We start from the raw sequence: 18019 nt of genomic DNA, 5'->3' as shown, positions 1-18019 counted from the left end.
ACCTTAAGGAATAAAAACAAGACAACAGGTGTTAGGGTCTTGGAACAAGAATGAACTGTTTTTTTAATGAACTTACTTCTGGGTCGCTGAAGTGTAGGTGAACTGAGTGTTTTTTTCTAGGAACGATCGCAATGCTAGGAGTTTTGATGCAACTACAGTTACTTCTTTCCCCGTCACACTACTGACCAACTGGAACAATTATTTAATACAGTAGTCAAAAATGTGTTTCATAATCATATCTTGAAATATTTTATTTTTGTACTTTACAAGCATTTGGAATTGAACTACTATTCCACAAAACTAAAACACTATTAAAGCTGTGAAAAAAAAAATATATATATACTGTATTGTTACTAACACCACTACACAGAATTTCAGTATATAACATACCTTGAGAGATATATATTATTGCATTGGACAGATAATTTAAACATGAACCTAAACAAACTGGTCATGTAACCCAAACAATCTTCCTGATTCCTATGTTTGAAAACAGTTCAAATTTGAATATCCTTACAATGTTACCTTTCAAAACGTGTTTGTGTGACGGCCCCAAAAATTCCCAGACCCATTACATATCAGCTGGGGAGGTTTTTTTGCTACACCCTCAAGAAACCCTCTCAATACCGTCACAAAAGCTTTGCTTTATTTCAAATATAAGAGGAGGGTCTGTAATATTGAACTGTTTTAACCTCCCAACTTCTGCGTCAGCCCAGTTGCCTCACCATGGAATATTCCGGCGACCATAACTCAACGCCCAGAAGTGTCACGCGCATGGCTGGAATTCCTCGCTGAACCCGGTAACTGCGCAACTACAGTTTGTCCCAAGTGATCGTCACCTCAGGAGGCTAAGCTTTCCCCCTTTTCCTCAAAATGGAATTAGTCTTGACAATCTTTATCGTAGCATTTTAAACCTATAACTTAATCCAGATTCTAATTCGGAATTGTATTTTTTCTTAAGCTGGAATTTTGTGTTCATAAATTTGTTAATACTAGTCGAAAGTTAGGTTATTTATTATAATAAATTATTATTGTTGCAAATTTTGTAGTTTCATTCTGCAACCTGTCACATTTTTTGTACAAAGAGAAATCAGTAATATGTCATAATAGCGACATGATAAACAAAACAGCAATCCCATTTCACATCTACTGATGTAATTGAATACCTCACTTAAATAAATGGAAATCATAATTTTATAGCTAAATATATATATATATATATACATACTAGCTATTACCCATCGGCTTCGCCCGATATAATTTTGTGTTTTATTACTATTATAAGCCCGCTGAAGGCTAGAATTACCTTTTGCATTAATTTACTGTCTAACAGTCATGTTATCAGGAGCTTCAAATAACTCCCTCTTGAACAACCTACATGATGTTTTCACCAAAATACTATCTCTGCTGTAGGCTACCTCCTTTTAATTACAATAAAAAATATAAAAAAATCAGCTAAATTAGTCAAATAGTTTTCACCTTATTGACATACTGTACTCCAAACATTCATATGGTATAATAATACAGTAGATCCCCTCTTAACCGACCTCGTATTAACCGATAATCGGATTATCCGCCTTCCATCGTAAAATAATACAGTTTGTTTTAACCGACCTTGCTTTGAGAGCAGTTCGGTCTATCCGCTACTTTCTAGGAATCTCGGCATTTCCAATCCCACGCTGGGCGATGAGAACTGAACCATACGCTTATCTCCACAGGATGGATATGACTAAGAATAAGTTATTTTGTATTGATCACTAAAAATATATCATAGTCTATTGTCAGTTTGTCATCATCGTTAGTTGCGCGAGCACATCTGATCTGATTTGTTATCTGTGTGGCAAATTTACAACATCATAAAGTGCGTTACGATTTTGAGAACTGATCTTATCGCTGGAGTAAACAAACAACGCAACTTGTTGGGAGGGCAGGGAAGGGGGTTAACAACTCCAAGGTCAAGATAGTTTTTGTGCCTCGAGCGTCCAGTGAGAGGCTATAAATAAACATCCTGTCTTGTAACAAAATGGTTGCTTGTATCTTTAATTTCGACAAAAGATTCTGTACTGTATTACGATAGATTTGGAAAGCATCAACTAATACATTACAGTACTAAGGTTATTAAAATAGGAATTTTTATTGACTCTTGCCTAGTATTATAATATATTCCACTGAAAGTAGGCCTATTTGACTTAACCGTGTTTTGTGTTTATTTCTGACTTTTCTATCAATACGAAAAAGGAGATAAGAGTAGTTTATTTTATAAATAATGCAAGTATGACTTCAAAATAATGATTATATCATTCCAAATGAATAGCACTTCATTATGTTATGATTTTAGGGATTGCCAGTTTTAACCGACCTTTTGAGTTATCCGACCTAGGTCCGGTCCCATTAGGGTCGGTTAAGAGGGGTCTACTGTAATTCCTTCAATCCAAGTCATTGACTTGATCAGTAATGCCCTAAAATTATTAACACGATACTCCGTTTCCCAGACATTATTTTTGGAAAAAACATTCAATACTTTTTTATTAAAAAATTTAAAAAATAAAGTCAATAAGTTTATGAATTATGTGCCTAAAAAGTAAAATTGTCCTATTCGCAAAATATCTCAAATTAGTTATTAAAAGAAAAACATAAACATAACTGTAAACAATCCGACTCTGACAGTTCTCATTGTGTTTTTGTTGCTGCTTAGTTCAAATTAGCTGTTGTCTAGTGCTGCCCCCTGTTGGTAAACCTTGTAACTTTATAATGCTATTGATCATTACAGAACCAACTTCTTTGTTTTATTGAAACAGCTGTTAAGATTTAATAATTCCTTTTAAATATGAACTAGAGGTCGTCCAGTGGTCGAAAACTCAACCAAAATATCTAATGTACAGACTTCTCTATTTTCACCCCAAGCTGTAAATAAAACATGTGGTTGGAATTTCTTCCATTTCTTTAGATTTTCTGTTTATATTTCGTTGTTATTTCGTCACCAGCATGGCAACCCATACGGCCCATGTTAATTTTTTAAAATTTTAAATTCAGTTTTTGTGATTATTTTTTAGCCTATTTTAATTTATAAAGGGATTCTGCACACCCACAGGAAAACATTTTTTAAACAGTATCAGTATGCATAGATTTTATCTGAGCGGAGAAAAAAGGTTTTAAAGAAACATGCTTGCCTACTAATATATAGATTCTCATACGGTTAACATGAGAGATTCCAGAGCTTTGGGGCGGAGCCGGAAAGTCAGATCAGGATAAAACTACTTAGTTTTCCTATTAATATGTAATGCCTAAAGAATCAATGTACCAAATTTCAGTCTCCTAGGTAAATGGGAAGTAGGAGGATTAGTGATGAGTGGGTCAGTCAGTGAGGGCTTTGCCTTTTATAGCTATAGATATATGTAGCTTAAAACAAGTGATTAGTACCAAAACTCACGTATTGCTTGCCATTGATGTGTACTTTCTGCACAATCCTGGTGTTCCAGAGAGGACGCAGTACACGGCTGATGAAGAGGTAGAGGCCGTTGTGCTTGGCTGAGAACTGAATGGTGCCGTTGTCAGGAGTAGAATACGCTGAGCGGCCTCCTAGACCTACTGGTGTGGAAACTGAACCTGGATTGAAGCCTGAAAACAAAACACAAATAAAAGATTAATAGCCACTCTTGGCAAAAATATGCTGTGTTTTTTACGGCCGATAAAAAAATATTAAAGCTACCAATTAAACTATTAACTATTTCTACGATCTTTGCTCTTCAAATTTACAGTTTAATTATTTACTAATAGGCCTAAGTATTCAACATAATAGCCATTGAAATGCTTGTCTGAATGTAACATTTTCCAACATTTTGGTTCGGTTTAGGTTTGGATCGGTTTTTGTATTAGATTATCAAGCAGTATTGGTACAGTAGAGTCCCGCAAACTCGGCTCTCGATAACCCGGCAGTCTGGATAACTCGGCCATCACTTGGCTCAGAAAATTAGTGATTTTTTGAGTCCGATTTAAAAATGGACTCATATTCGCAACTCATACCAAGGATTTGTTGTACTATATCTGATGACTTAATACTGACTTGTACTATAAACATAAATAAAAAAGGCAGTTAAAAAGCTTAAAAATTGTATTGTTCTTATTTTTAACCCTAGTTCCTGATAACCCGGCATTTCACAAACTCGGCACCCTTCCAGTCCACATTACGGCGAGTTTGCGGGACTCTACTGTATTGAGGAGTCGGCTCTTAAGCTATTAACATCATATCTTTTGGGGAGAAAGCAGAGAACAGTTATCAGTGAGAGGGCAACCCGTTTTTACTCAGACTGGGCTACAGTAAAATTTGGCATCCCTCAAGGATCCATTTTAGGACCCACACTCTTTCTTATATATATATATATGACCTACCAGCACATGTTTCCAAAAGGTTCGTACTATTTTGCTGATGATACAAGTGTAATAGTTCAGGAAAAAAACCTGTCTGCATTAGAAAACACTTTGAAATTAACACTAAAAGATCTGAAGAAATGGTTTGAATCAAATGGACTTTTACTAAATGAATATAAATCTAACATTATGCAATTCCGCATCAGAATTAACAATAACCACAATTTAATGGAACGGATTTTATATCACTGATAAATATAAATTTCTTGGGATTAATATAGATCAAAGTTTCAATTGGAAATCACACATTCATTATTTGGTTAGTAAGTTGACTTCTTTTAGGTTTGCAATTAAATGTATTCAAAATTCAGTAACACTAGCAACATTAAAAATTATTAACTATGCTTATATACACTCTCTGCTTCGTTATGGAATTGTTCTGTGGGGAAACTCAGGGGATATTAGCAAAGTGTTTAAAGTCCAAAAAAGTATTATTAGAGTGATGATAGGGGCAGAATATGGATCAAGCTGTCGTCGTTCTTTTAAGGAATTAAAATTAATGCCATTGACTTCTTTCTACATCTATGATACAGTAAATTTTGTTCATTTAAATAATACACTTTTTGATGAATTTAGACCCACTCATAGTTATAATACCCGAAACCCAAATCTGCTAAATTATCCAATTCATAAACACTCTCATTTAGAAAAAAAACCCCATCTGGGGATTTGTCTATATTATAAGATCCCCTCAAAAATAAAATCCTATACGCCACAAAATTTAAAATTTGGAATAAATCATTATTGGTGGAGAAATCATATTACTTCCTGGCAGATTTCCTAAATGACCGTGACATTAATTGACCATTAGTTTATGTAAAATATGACACAGAATGTTTTTAATTGTTTTTTTCTCTGATATTGCTTCAAGATCTTCATTTAAATTTGCCTTTTTTCTAACTTGTTTGAATTGGTAACTTTCTCTCAATTGTGCTGTTCTTGTTGTATTTTGTTGTAACTTTTTACTTTTAGTTTTTATAACCTATTGATTGACTATGCATCTGTTCACCATTGCCTTTGTGAGAAAGAATGTTTTATGCAATAAAATACATATGACTTAAGCAGATTGTCCCAAATAACGGTACATTATAATACTTGCTAAGATCAATAAGGAGCTGTAAGGGAAGTTATCTATATATATTATCTAGGTAAGCATGTCTCGCCGATAAAAAACAACTTTATCCACTAATTGAACAAAAACAACATAAAGGTAAGAAATACTAAATTAATCAATAACACAAACAAAGAAATAAAAATAATTAATTCCATTTGTACAAAATAGAAAGATAACGATTCCTCTTTAGTTAAAGCAGACAAAGGAAATACAACAGTCATAATAAGAAATTCTGATTATAAAGAAAAGATACAAACTTTCATTGATAGTAACAATTTTTACCTACTAACAAAAGACCCAACACAAGAATTCTCAAAAGCTACTAACAAGGTAATATCACAAAGCAAACATCTCTCAAACCAAGAAAAATCAGAATTGAAGATAATAAATCCTAAAGCTCCAATGTTGAAAGGACTCCCTAAAACACACAAAATTGATATACCAATAAGACCTATTGTAAATTTTAGATCAGCACCCACATACAAACTTTGTAGATACTTAAATAATAAAATTAAAAACAGTCTTAATTGGGATACAAACTACACCGTAAAAAACAACATTGAACTTGTAAACAAAATAAAAAATTAAGAAATACCAACACATTGAAAATTTATATCTTTTGATATCAAGGACATGTATACCAACATTCCCCCAAAAGAAACTTTGAAGATATTCAAACATGATTTAGAAAAGAGCAACATCCTTTCCGAACAAGAAATTAAAGAAATCACAAAACTGACAGAAACATGCCTAAACCGAAATTATTTTACATTTGATCAAAAATTCTTCCAACAAAGTGAAGGCTTGGCAATGGGGTCCCCTTTATAATGGCTTGATAGCTGATATTTACATACATAATTTTGAAGAAAACTAAATTACAATGATTTAAATACATACCACTCAAAAATCAAATATTGGTACAGATATGTTGATGATGTCATTTTCCTTTTTGAAGGAAATGAAGAGGAAAGTAAAGATTAAGCATTTGAACACATTGTCCAAGAAAATAAAATTTACCCAAGAAATTAACGATAATGAAATAAACTATCTCGACCTAACTATTTCAAAAAACATAAACAAGCACGATTTCAAAATTTACAGAAAACCAACTCAATCAGACCTAATGATACCATCAAATTCTAACCATTCTTGGAAATACAAACTATCTGCTCTCAGATCCATGCTAAATCATCTTTTGGACATTCCAATGACAAAGAAAAATTACGAGATAGAATTAAACAAAATTAAATACTTAGCATCAAGGAATGGATATAAGCAAAACATCATATACAATATGATTAGAAACATCAAAAGAAAGAAAAATCTAAATCAAGAACACAACAAAGAAAGAAAGAAGAAAGAGAAATTCATTAGTATCCCATTCAATACAACTCTTAACAGGACTACAAGAAAAACTTTTCAAAATTCTGAATACAAAATTGGCTTTAAAACAAAAAATAACGCTTTCGATATGATAACAAATAACATTACTACAAATAAAGAACATCAAGACATCTACGACAAATCTGGCATATACAAAATTAACTGCACTGATTGTGAACACTTCTACATTGGTCAGACAGGACGCTCTTTTAAATCTAGATTCAAAGAGCACATTCAAGCTCTTAACAACAGTAGTAACAACAGAACATCCATGAAATCAAACTTTGCTGAACACCTTTTATCGACCAACCACAATTACACAAATTTAACACGTTCACTGCGCTACGAGATCCCGAGGTCTCGTATCGTACCTAGCCCGTAGTGCGGGACCCATAATTTGGCTTCTTTCCAAAAATTACGACATCGATATTTCGGCGTACAGTTATCGTAAAGAAATTAAACTTGTACATATATAATGCATTTTTCTTGATGTATCAACTAGTAAATATGAAATGAACGAGATAAATAGATCTCGTAACGCACTGAAGTAATAAACATTTACTTTATTACGATACGAGACCCCTGGGTCTCGTATCAAAAATAATTGTTCCAAGCACTACATGAGGCTAATTAGTAACCACAGTAACCTTTGTTGAATGCTTGGATGAAAGAAGGAAACCAAAGAAATAATTCAAGAACAAAGAGAAAGAATAATGGCATTTTTATGCTGTTATTTTTATGAGTTATCTAATGTTTTACAGGTTTACATATTTATCGTTTTCAACTACGGGAACATAAATCTTTTTTAACTATCGGCGTGTTTCTCTTCTAAAACAGCACTAACGGATGGTATTAAAGGTCACTGGTAAATGACCTAAAATATCACGATTGTGCAATGTTGTATTTTGATGTAAATAAGCAAATCATTTACATTAATTCGAATATTTCTCCTGGTCCCTACTAAATCATAAAAAAATCAATGCTAAATAATCGTCAAACCGGACAAGCAATTTCCGATAAACAACTTTGTATCATTGGTTTTTGTTTTGCAATTGGGATCCCTTTCCCAGCCCTTTAGGGAAGTGGTGCAAGTCTAAATATAGCTTCAAGGTTGCACCCATCCCTTCCCCCCGCCCACTCGACTCACTGTTGGCACGCACTCATTTTGAGGTCATAGCCCAACCCCAAAATTATAACGAAATAAATACAGAAATTTGTAAACATATTTCATTTGTATTTTATTTAGCCTGATATCAGCTGTAAGGAAACGCATTATTATAAAAAGTGATAAAAGAAAGATAAAATATATTATTTTTTATAACGGTTACGATTATAAGGAATTTGTAAATAAACAGATAACATATATTTTTTCTTAATTTGTTATTGTAGGAAAAGAATAAATACAAATAAATAATGAACTATTACAGCTGTGCGGTACGAGATCTCGGGGTCTCGTACAATGACGTCATATATACTTCCTAGGCTGGCTGAAGATTGTCAACATTGTACTGGTTCAGATAAACAAACACTCAGCGCTCTCTCACCTTTCTTTACAAGGTTATGATGCGCAAAAGATTACTGCGCAACGTAATCTCGGGGTCTCGTATTGCACCTGGGTAATCATAGCCGACGAGACCTATAGATCTCGTAACGCACCATTGGAATAATGCTGGAAAATATACAACGCAGTGAACGTGTTAAAAAACAACATGAAAACTCTAAAAGTTTTAAACGAAGGAAATCAAATGGATTCAACTGAAGAATATTTCATATAGGCCTGCGAAGAAAATCTAAAAAATCCAAATCATATTTTAAATAGCCAAATTCCTTCAAGAAACCCAATCTTTGACCAAATTTTAGAATTAAATAATCAGTAACAAAAATGTTTTTCCAAATCCAGTCTAATTCTATAAATCATCTGTATATCTTGTTTGTTTGTTTATTTATATAAACAACAGTTAAGTATTTAATATATTTGAAGTTTGAAAATGGACTTATGTCCGAAACATGTCACTTCTTTTAAAAATATAATATTCAGGGTGCTCAGTTGTACTTATTTACTACAATAATTTAATATATCAGCAGCCCTATTACGTGAACATCTAAATTAAAACATAAAATATACAAATAGATATTTTATTAATATTAATCTTCCTCATTTTAGCTATTTAATAATTTTGGTAAATTAACTAAAAATGTTATAAACTGTATAACAAACAGAATTTGGGACCAACCTGGAGGCAAGGAGTACTGGAAGTTTGAAGGACTCATGAGTTGTGTTGTGGCTAATTTGGGCTCACCACCATAGAGGAAGAACGCACGGGTAGCCCACTCTCCTAGCTGTAAATAAATTTAACATAACAATATATTGGAACAAACCAACAAACGAAAATAAACTTTTTTTAAATGGTCAGAAAACTAATCACACAGTTTTTTTGGCATTACAAAGGAAAGAAACAACTGAATTAAAAATTTTAGTTGAAAATAAAAAAAAGATCTTAGGCATGCAACATTTTTATGGCTTTATGTAGACACAAATGTAACCAACCCTACCAAAGTAAACAAGAGTGGCCTGCAGACCCCTATTGTATACCATTGCATCTTTTGTATCTTAAAAATTATCAAAGTACCGAAAAGGCTAGGACTTTCCCTTACAAAAACATCTAAAGATAAAAATGGTGTGGATGAAAATAAGACATTCTTTGAAAAGGGATGGATTTCAACGAGTCTACTTGAAAAAGTTAGAGACTTTAAACCAAAAGATGTAGACAACACACTGTGCCCATCATGATCAACCACCCCCATCACTGTCATTACATTGTGGCCCATCTTGATAAAAGGCAACAACACTAACCTTATTATCACAAAGTATAATTTATCTCTCTGTTTCCAGAGTCAGAATCTCTTTATTGTCATTTGTCAACACAACATCGTTATAGACAATTCCAAAGAGCACAAGAAATATTGTAGTAATATGCAGTATACAAGAGTGCCATGTACTTGTCAGCTTGGAAATATCAAAATCATAACACTAAGCTACAAATCAACATCCAATATGACAAAAAATAAAAACCATATGGTAAATAGGCTCCTCCCTCAACTGCAAACTTACGTGATCCCGACAATAGGTATTACTGTATTTTATAAAAGTAATTGATTTTCAAATAGGGTTATGTAACATACAAATATACAAACATACAAATATACAAATATACAAACATACATTGGATTTTATATATATAGATGATTTTCAAATAGGGTTATGTTAACCCAAATTTTAATAAATATAGAAAGTAACTTTAGTAGATATTTAATGATGGGAGTGGAATGTAAAGCAATGGCTAAGAATACTGTATTTTTATTGCTCGAATGTATCTCTTAATGTAAGGACTATTGATATTATTGATTTATTATTTATTCAGCCTTTTAGAATTCATTGAGGTTATATAAAATTAGGGATGGACGGGTCCCGAAATTTCGGGAATATTTCGGGAAAAAAATATTCCCGATTATCGGGATGGGATTACATTTGATTCGGGAATTTTTCGGGACGGGATTTGGTCCGATCGTCGGCGATTTTGCCGCTTCGCGAGTGCCGATGACGCCGCTATTGCGAGCGATAGGTCCGCGAACGCAGGAGACGAAGTCATTTCGACGATCGTGCCGTGACCGCGGTGTCCTACCGACGATCACGCCGTGACCGCGGAGTACTACCGACGATCGCGCCGTGACCGCGGAGTCATACCAACGATCACGCCGTGACCGCGGAGTCATACCGACGATCACGCCGTGACCGCGGAGTCATGCCGACGATCACGCCGTGACCGCGACTCATACCGGCGATCACCCCGTGACCGCGGAGTCATACCGACGATCACGACGTGACCGTGGAGTCCTGCCGACGATCGCACCGTGACCGCGATTATTGGACCGACGATCGCAACGTGACCGCGAGTCATAACGAAGATCGCAACGTGACCGCGATTATTGGACCGACGTTCGCACCGTGACCGCGAGTCATACCGACGATCGCGCCGTGACCGCGGAGTTCTTCCGACGAGCGCCGTGACCGCGGAGTCAAGCCGAAGATCGCGCCGTGACCGCGGAGTCTTGCCGACGATCGCGCCGTGACCGCGGAGTCATGCCGACGATCATGCCGTGACCGTGGAGTCCTACCGACGATCGCACCGTGACCGCGAGTCATACCGACGTCGTGACCGCGGAGTCATGCTGACGATCGCGCCGTGACCGTGAGTCATACTGACGATCATGCCGTGACCGCGAGTCATACCGACGATCATCCCGTGACCGCGAGTCATACCGACGATCACCCCGTGACCGTGGAGTCATACCGACGATCACGACGTGACCCTGGAGTCCTACCGACGATCGCACCGTGACCGCGATTATTGGACCGACGATCGCAACGTGACCGCGAGTCATAACGAAGATCGCAACGTGACCGCGATTATTGGACCGACGATCGCACCGTGACCGCGAGTCATACCAACGATCGCGCCGTGACCGCGGAGTTCTACCGACAAGCGCCGTGACCGCAGAGTCATGCCGACGATCGCGCCGTGACCACGGAGTCATGCCGACGATCGCGCCGTGACCGCGGAGTCATGCCGACGATCATGCCGTGACCGCGGAGTCATGCCGACGATCATGCCGTGACCGTGGAGTCCTACCGACGATCGCACCGTGACCGCGAGTCATACCGACGTCGTGACCGCGGAGTCATGCTGACGATCGCGCCGTGACCGTGAGTCATACTGACGATCATGCCGTGACCGCGAGTCATACCAACGATCGCGCCGTGACCGCGGAGTTCTACCGACAAGCGCCGTGACCGCAGAGTCATGCCGACGATCGCGCCGTGACCACGGAGTCATGCCGACGATCGCGCCGTGACCGCGGAGTCATGCCGACGATCATGCCGTGACCGCGGAGTCATGCCGACGATCATGCCGTGACCGTGGAGTCCTACCGACGATCGCACCGTGACCGCGAGTCATACCGACGTCGTGACCGCGGAGTCATGCTGACGATCGCGCCGTGACCGTGAGTCATACTGACGATCATGCCGTGACCGCGAGTCATACCGACGATCATCCCGTGACCGCGAGTCATACCGACGATCATCCCGTGACTGCGAGTCATACCGACGATCATCCCGTGACCGCGAGTCATACCGACGATCATCCCGTGACCGCGAGTCATACCGACGATCACCCCGTGACCGCGGTCATTTTGACGATCGCACCGTGACCGTGAGTCACAAGTTTCTATAGGTACCTGTATATTGTTACCCATTCTTTGGTTTTTATAGATCAGTACCACAAACGGTAAAAATTGATTTTGTATGTCTTTTTTTTGGTAACTGCAATACTCAAGACTTTCTTTTTATGCACAGAAAAAATCCCGTCCCGAAAATCGGGAAGGAAATAAAAATCCCGTCCCGTCCCGTCCCGAAAATCGGGAAGGAAATAAAAATCCCGTCCCGTCCCGAACTAAAAATTCAATCCCGTCCATCCCTATATAAAATACATTGAGGTTGTCTCAAAATACTAATGTGTATTTTGTAACTTTTGGAAATATGCAAAAAGGAAAATAATTTCAATTTATCTATTAAATTTTATTATAAATATTTGAATACATTCAAATAAAGTAAATTATTAAAATTTCCAAAACTTCAAACAAAATCTACGCTCAAAAAATACAGCGGTTTACTATAACATTATTCACTTGTTGCACATTTTTTATTAGGTATTACTGTATTTTATAAAAGTAATTGATTTTCAAATAGGGTTACGTTAACCCAAATTTTAATAAATATAGAAAGTAACTTTAGTAGATATTTAATGATGGGAGTGGAATGTAAAGCAATGGCTAAGAATACTGTATTTATTGATCATATACATTAAGTTACTGTGTAATATCTGTATTTGTATTGCTCGAATGTATCTTAATGTATGGACTATTAATATTATTTATTCAAACTTTTAGAATTCATTGAGGTTATACAGGGTTAGTAAAAAGTGTGGAGACCCCCTGTTATTTTTTTAACGGCCCATACTAGAAAAACTAAACTCGGCACACCTTTATGGCATGTTATGAAGTACTTTTTGGGCATAACCGTCACTTGGTGTACATCCCCAAAATGGGGGATTTTGGGGGAAACTAAAAGATTTCAAATACAAAGACCTATCGAGTGACCCCTCATTTTGAAGGTCCAGGTAAAAGAAAACCAAAAACGCAAACTAGAGGTCTTTATCTCAATCCAGTAAAAAATGGCAGCCAATTGAAATTCTCAGAAGTTGAATTTAACTTGCAGCTTTCCAAGTCTGGAGACCCCCTGTAAATTTTGTAGCGGCTCACACTAGGAAAACTAAACTCTACACACCTTTTTGGCATGTTATGAAGTACTTTTTAAGCCTAATAGCCACTTGCTTACCAAACCCAAAATGGGGGATTTTGGGGGAAACTCAAAAGTTTTTAATGATAAGCCCCATCAAGTGACCCCTCATTTTGAAGGCCCTGGTAAAAGAAAACTAACAACGCAAACTAGAGGTTTCTATCTCAATTCAGTAAAAAATGGAAGGTGATTGAAATCTTTAAAATCGGAAATAACTTGCAATTTTATATTGAACTGGCTGCCATATTTTACTGTGTTAAGATAGAGACCTATAATTTGTGTTGTTAGTTTTCTTTTATTATGACCTTCAAAATGAGGGGTCACTCAATGGGGCTTATCATTAAAAAATTTTGAGTTTCCTTTAAAATCCCCCATTTTGGGTTTGGGAACTTATGAGAATTTCAATCGGCTGCCATTTTGTACTGAACTGAGATAGAGACCTCTAGTTTGCGTTGTTGGTTTTCTTTTACCAGGACCTTCAAAATGAGGGGTCACTCGATGGGTCTTTGTATTTGAAATTTTTTAGTTTCCCCCAAAATCCCCCATTTTGGGGATGAACACCAAGTGGTGGTTATGCCCAAAAAGTACTTCATAACATGCCATAATTGTGTGCCGAGTGTAGTTTTTCTAGTATGGGCCGTTAAAAAAATAACAGGGGGTCTCCACACTTTTTACTAACCCTGTATAAAATACATTGAGGTTGTTTCAAAATACTAATGTGTATTTTGTAATTTTTGGAAATATGCAAGAAGGAAAATAATTTCAATTTATCTATTTAGTTTTATTACAAAAATTTCAATACATTCAAATAAAGTAAATTAGGCCTATATAAATTTCCAAAACTTAAAAATCAAAATCTACGCTAAAAAAGTACAGTGGTTTGCTATTACATTATTCACTTATGGGATTTAACCCACTTTTGATTCTTCTGAATATGTTTTCTTTTCTCGGTCAACGTTTTTTGCTGTTTAAATGCCTTACTCTAATCCTGAATATGTTTTCTTTACTCGGTCAAAAAAATGTAATTGACCTTTGTTTTAAATGTTTTTAGCAGAATATGGTTTATGTTACCTTGCCTAAAATGATCCTGTATAGTTGTCAAACACGACAGCTGTTTCGTGCTACAATGAGCACATCTTCAAAGTGAAGAAACACAAAATCAACTCATTTAGCCTAAGGTTGAGCACGTCAAAAAACACATAAAGTACATGAAGTTCACACAAAAACACATATTACAAACACTTGTTGTTTATCAGGACCCTTGCGCTGATTGGTCAAGTTCATGATGCGGATGGCGGTGTTATAAATAATATTCTATTTGAATGGCAGCTGCTCATTCAAGATATGGTCAGGATGTTCTCTGGCTGCTCTATAGATTTCAAATTCTTCTATTGTATCCATGCGCCTTTTGTTGTTGCAAAAATGCATGACTTCCAAATTTGTTTCTATAGCCCCCTGCAGACGGGGAAAGTAGTGGCGTCCAGTAGACCTAGCCATTAATGGCGGCCAGTAATTGTCCGCCTACTGTCTACGTGTGATGAGGTACTGGACGCTTCAACGGCCAGTAGCTACTGGCCGCCAGTAAAGAGAAAATAGTTTGAGTTTACTGGCCGCTCAGAGCACAGTAATGTGGTCACGTGACCTACTGACAGCCATTTTTCCTAACCTTAAATGTTCTAGTCGCAATAATCATATGAACATCCTAGAATATGCTATAATCATTTTCAAGAACTATTTCTCTCCTGATTATTTTATCTAGTTTTTGCGAGATCTTGTATGCAGGGGATGTCCTAAAATTGACAAGGGGCCTTATTGGTACATTAGGTTTATGAATCTTTGGTAATCCTCTTAAGACGGAGAGAAATAGTTCTTGAAAATGATTATAGCATAAAAAACACTGTAGACTTAGTTAACATATTAACAAACATTGAATTAAAAGGATCATACATGCTCGCGTCCTTCGATGTCGTTAATTTATACACCAACTTGCCTGTTAGAGAAACAATCCACATACTAGAAACTAACTTACATAAAAATTCTTCTTTGTCAACAGTTGCTAAAAGAGAACTAATCAAATTAACAGAATGCATCTTAAATAAAAATTACTTCACATTCAATGGCCAATTTTACAAACTGAACGAAGGACTAACCATGGGCTGCCCTCTAACACACCACCCTCATAACCACAAAACAGCAGCTTTCAACAGTTACGTTCACAGACTATTATCCATACCGTTGAGTAATGAAAACTATAGAAATGAAGTCGACACCTTAAAACACATAGCAGTAGCCAATGGTTACAACAGCTCGTTAATTGGCAAATTGATAAGGAAGCATAACAACAAGACCAGACAAGGCAACGCAACAGATAACAAACAATATGTCAGCGCTGAATTTGGCACAGTCCTAAATAATACCCTAACTAAACAGATGGCCCGAAATAATATTACGATAGCCTACAAAACTTCCAATAAACTTTCCAACATCCTACAACAGACCAAGAACAATCCCCGTACCCGTAGTAAAGTGAATGGTACAGGAATTTATAAAATCAAATGTGACAACTGCCCACGTTTTTATATCGAGCAAACTGCTCGTTCATTCAAAACCAGATTTAAAGAACATTTACCAAAAAGAAACAACAAATCCGCTTTCGCCGACCATCTCATTAACCACAAACATAACTACACTGACAAAGAAACAAATTTGGAAGTCATGCATTTTTGCAACAACAAGAGGCGCATGGATACAATAGAAGAATTTGAAATCTATAGAGCAGCTAGAGAACATCCTGACCATATCTTAAATGAGCAGCTATCATTCAAATCAAATATTATTTATAACACCGCCATCCGCATCATGAACTCGACCAATCAGCGCAAGGGTCCTGATAAACAACAGGTGATGGGGAGGGAAGTGAATGTCTCCAATACCACCGTGACCACGTACCAGTCATGACCTACACATTACCGGCGCCGCGTCGCGTGTTCGCGGTACTTGACCTAGTGTTTGTAATATGTGTTTTTGTGTGAACTTCATGTACTTTATGTGTTTTTTGACGTGCTCAACCGCGGGTTAAATGAGTTGATTTTGTGTTTCTTCACTTTGAAGATGTGCTCATTGTAGCTTGAAACAGCTGTCGTGTTTGACAACTATACAGGATCATTTTAGGCAAGGTAACATAAACCATATTCTGCTAATTTTAATGATCCAGAGGCTATCCATCATGTAAATGTTTTTGTTGTACTTACATATCATACTTGTGTTATATTTAAGAATGAATAATCTACAAAAGGTTTTGGTGTTAGAAAAAATATACTAAAAACTAAAAGTCAACGGCTCATTTGCACTTCACAAGCCAAGCAGCCCTTAGTGACGTATTTCTCACAAGAAAAAACGTGGTAAATAACATTTTCAGTCTTTCATGAGTCGTTTTTACATCTACTGTAGCTACACTACAGCTTAGCATATTAACAAAACCCGCTTTAAAAATCCCATTATAAAACTAAAAAACTATATCTAATGAAATAATATTTCATATTAATTAAAAGACACGATGATATATTACAGTATTCAAACACAATTATTAAGATACGTGTAGTTTTTGGGTGACATATGCACCGCCGTGCCGGCCTGCCTTTGCGTCACGAGCCGATGTAACAGCGCTACGTCACTGAGGAGGGGCGGGAAAATGACTTGACTACAAGAAATCTTGTTTTTCCAAATTTAGATTTGAGTAATAGTACTGGAAGCAGCTAAATAAAAAAAAAGACATGTTTTCCCATTTTTATTGTGTTCTGCAATATATTAAATAGTGGACCCATATCTTGTGCTTTTCTACTGTTATAACTATGAAAATTATCAAAATAAATAAAATCGCTTTAGTTTATAATGCATATGATTATGTTTTGTACCTTGGTGTTGTGCACACTCTGGTCACATGCCAGCAACAGACATGTAGCACAGGCCTGGTCCTCCGTCTGAGAGTGAAAGTATGACTTGACAGCATCACTCTCAGCTCCATGACTCTGCTGTAGTAGCTGACTCAGCACGTCCACCGGCCGCAGACACTTCATTATTTCAGCACCCTGTAATTGTAAAAATATTGGTTTAGGCTAATATCAATAGGTAAGGGTTTAACTAATTCAGTAGTGTGGGTTTTGACATATTGGTATAAAGACAAAGTAATAAAGGTTTGGGAAAAAGATTTTACACCACCCTACACAGCAATTAGTTGGTCTCTGTACTCTTTGTAGATGGAAGAAAGAGACTAGGGAAGTCAGCTGGAGTTAAATAAATAAAAAGGTATTCAAAGAGTTTCTTCAGTAGGCTCACAATGAAGTTCTACATAAAATAACGGACAGGCTGGGTACATTGCACTTTCACAAATCAGTCTTCCATTCAAACAGGCTCACCCTCCTCTTGGAGCTTCTAAGCTTGCTGCGGAGCGTAGATTTCGCGCATTGGAACACAAATTCCGTAATTTTATAATTTAGTATAGCATACAAAAAGTTGATAGTTTTCGAGATATAATCACAAAACCTAAAATGCGTACGATTACCCCCCCCCTTTCCCCCTCCACCCCTGGCTCACCACCTAGGAGTCAGGACTTTTGGTATGTTAACACCCTAAACCCCCTGAACAAGTCTCTGAAGGAATCATTTAGTTACCTGCTC

At 36.7% G+C, this 18019-nt stretch overlaps 1 protein-coding gene across 1 annotated transcript in view; it reads right to left on the bottom strand.

Moving 5' to 3' along the window:
• The window catches only part of LOC128985055 (nuclear pore complex protein Nup155), a 210283-nt gene that overhangs the window by 107207 nt on the left and 85057 nt on the right, over nt 1-18019 (bottom strand). The window contains exons 10-13 of the mRNA XM_054404431.1: nt 17258-17431; nt 9160-9265; nt 3431-3618; nt 77-189 (exon numbers count right to left, since the gene is read on the bottom strand). Coding sequence (XP_054260406.1) covers nt 77-189; nt 3431-3618; nt 9160-9265; nt 17258-17431 — 581 coding nt within the window. The remainder of the gene's footprint in view (nt 1-76; nt 190-3430; nt 3619-9159; nt 9266-17257; nt 17432-18019) is intronic.

This window comes from Macrosteles quadrilineatus, unplaced genomic scaffold (assembly GCF_028750875.1).
Source record: "Macrosteles quadrilineatus isolate MER2022 unplaced genomic scaffold, UCM_ALF_1.0 Scaffold_1__1_contigs__length_201487025, whole genome shotgun sequence".
In the NCBI taxonomy this organism is placed as follows: Eukaryota; Metazoa; Arthropoda; class Insecta; order Hemiptera; family Cicadellidae; genus Macrosteles; species Macrosteles quadrilineatus.
Note: the sequence above shows the minus strand (reverse complement) of the source record. Positions and strands in the feature narration are given on the sequence as shown.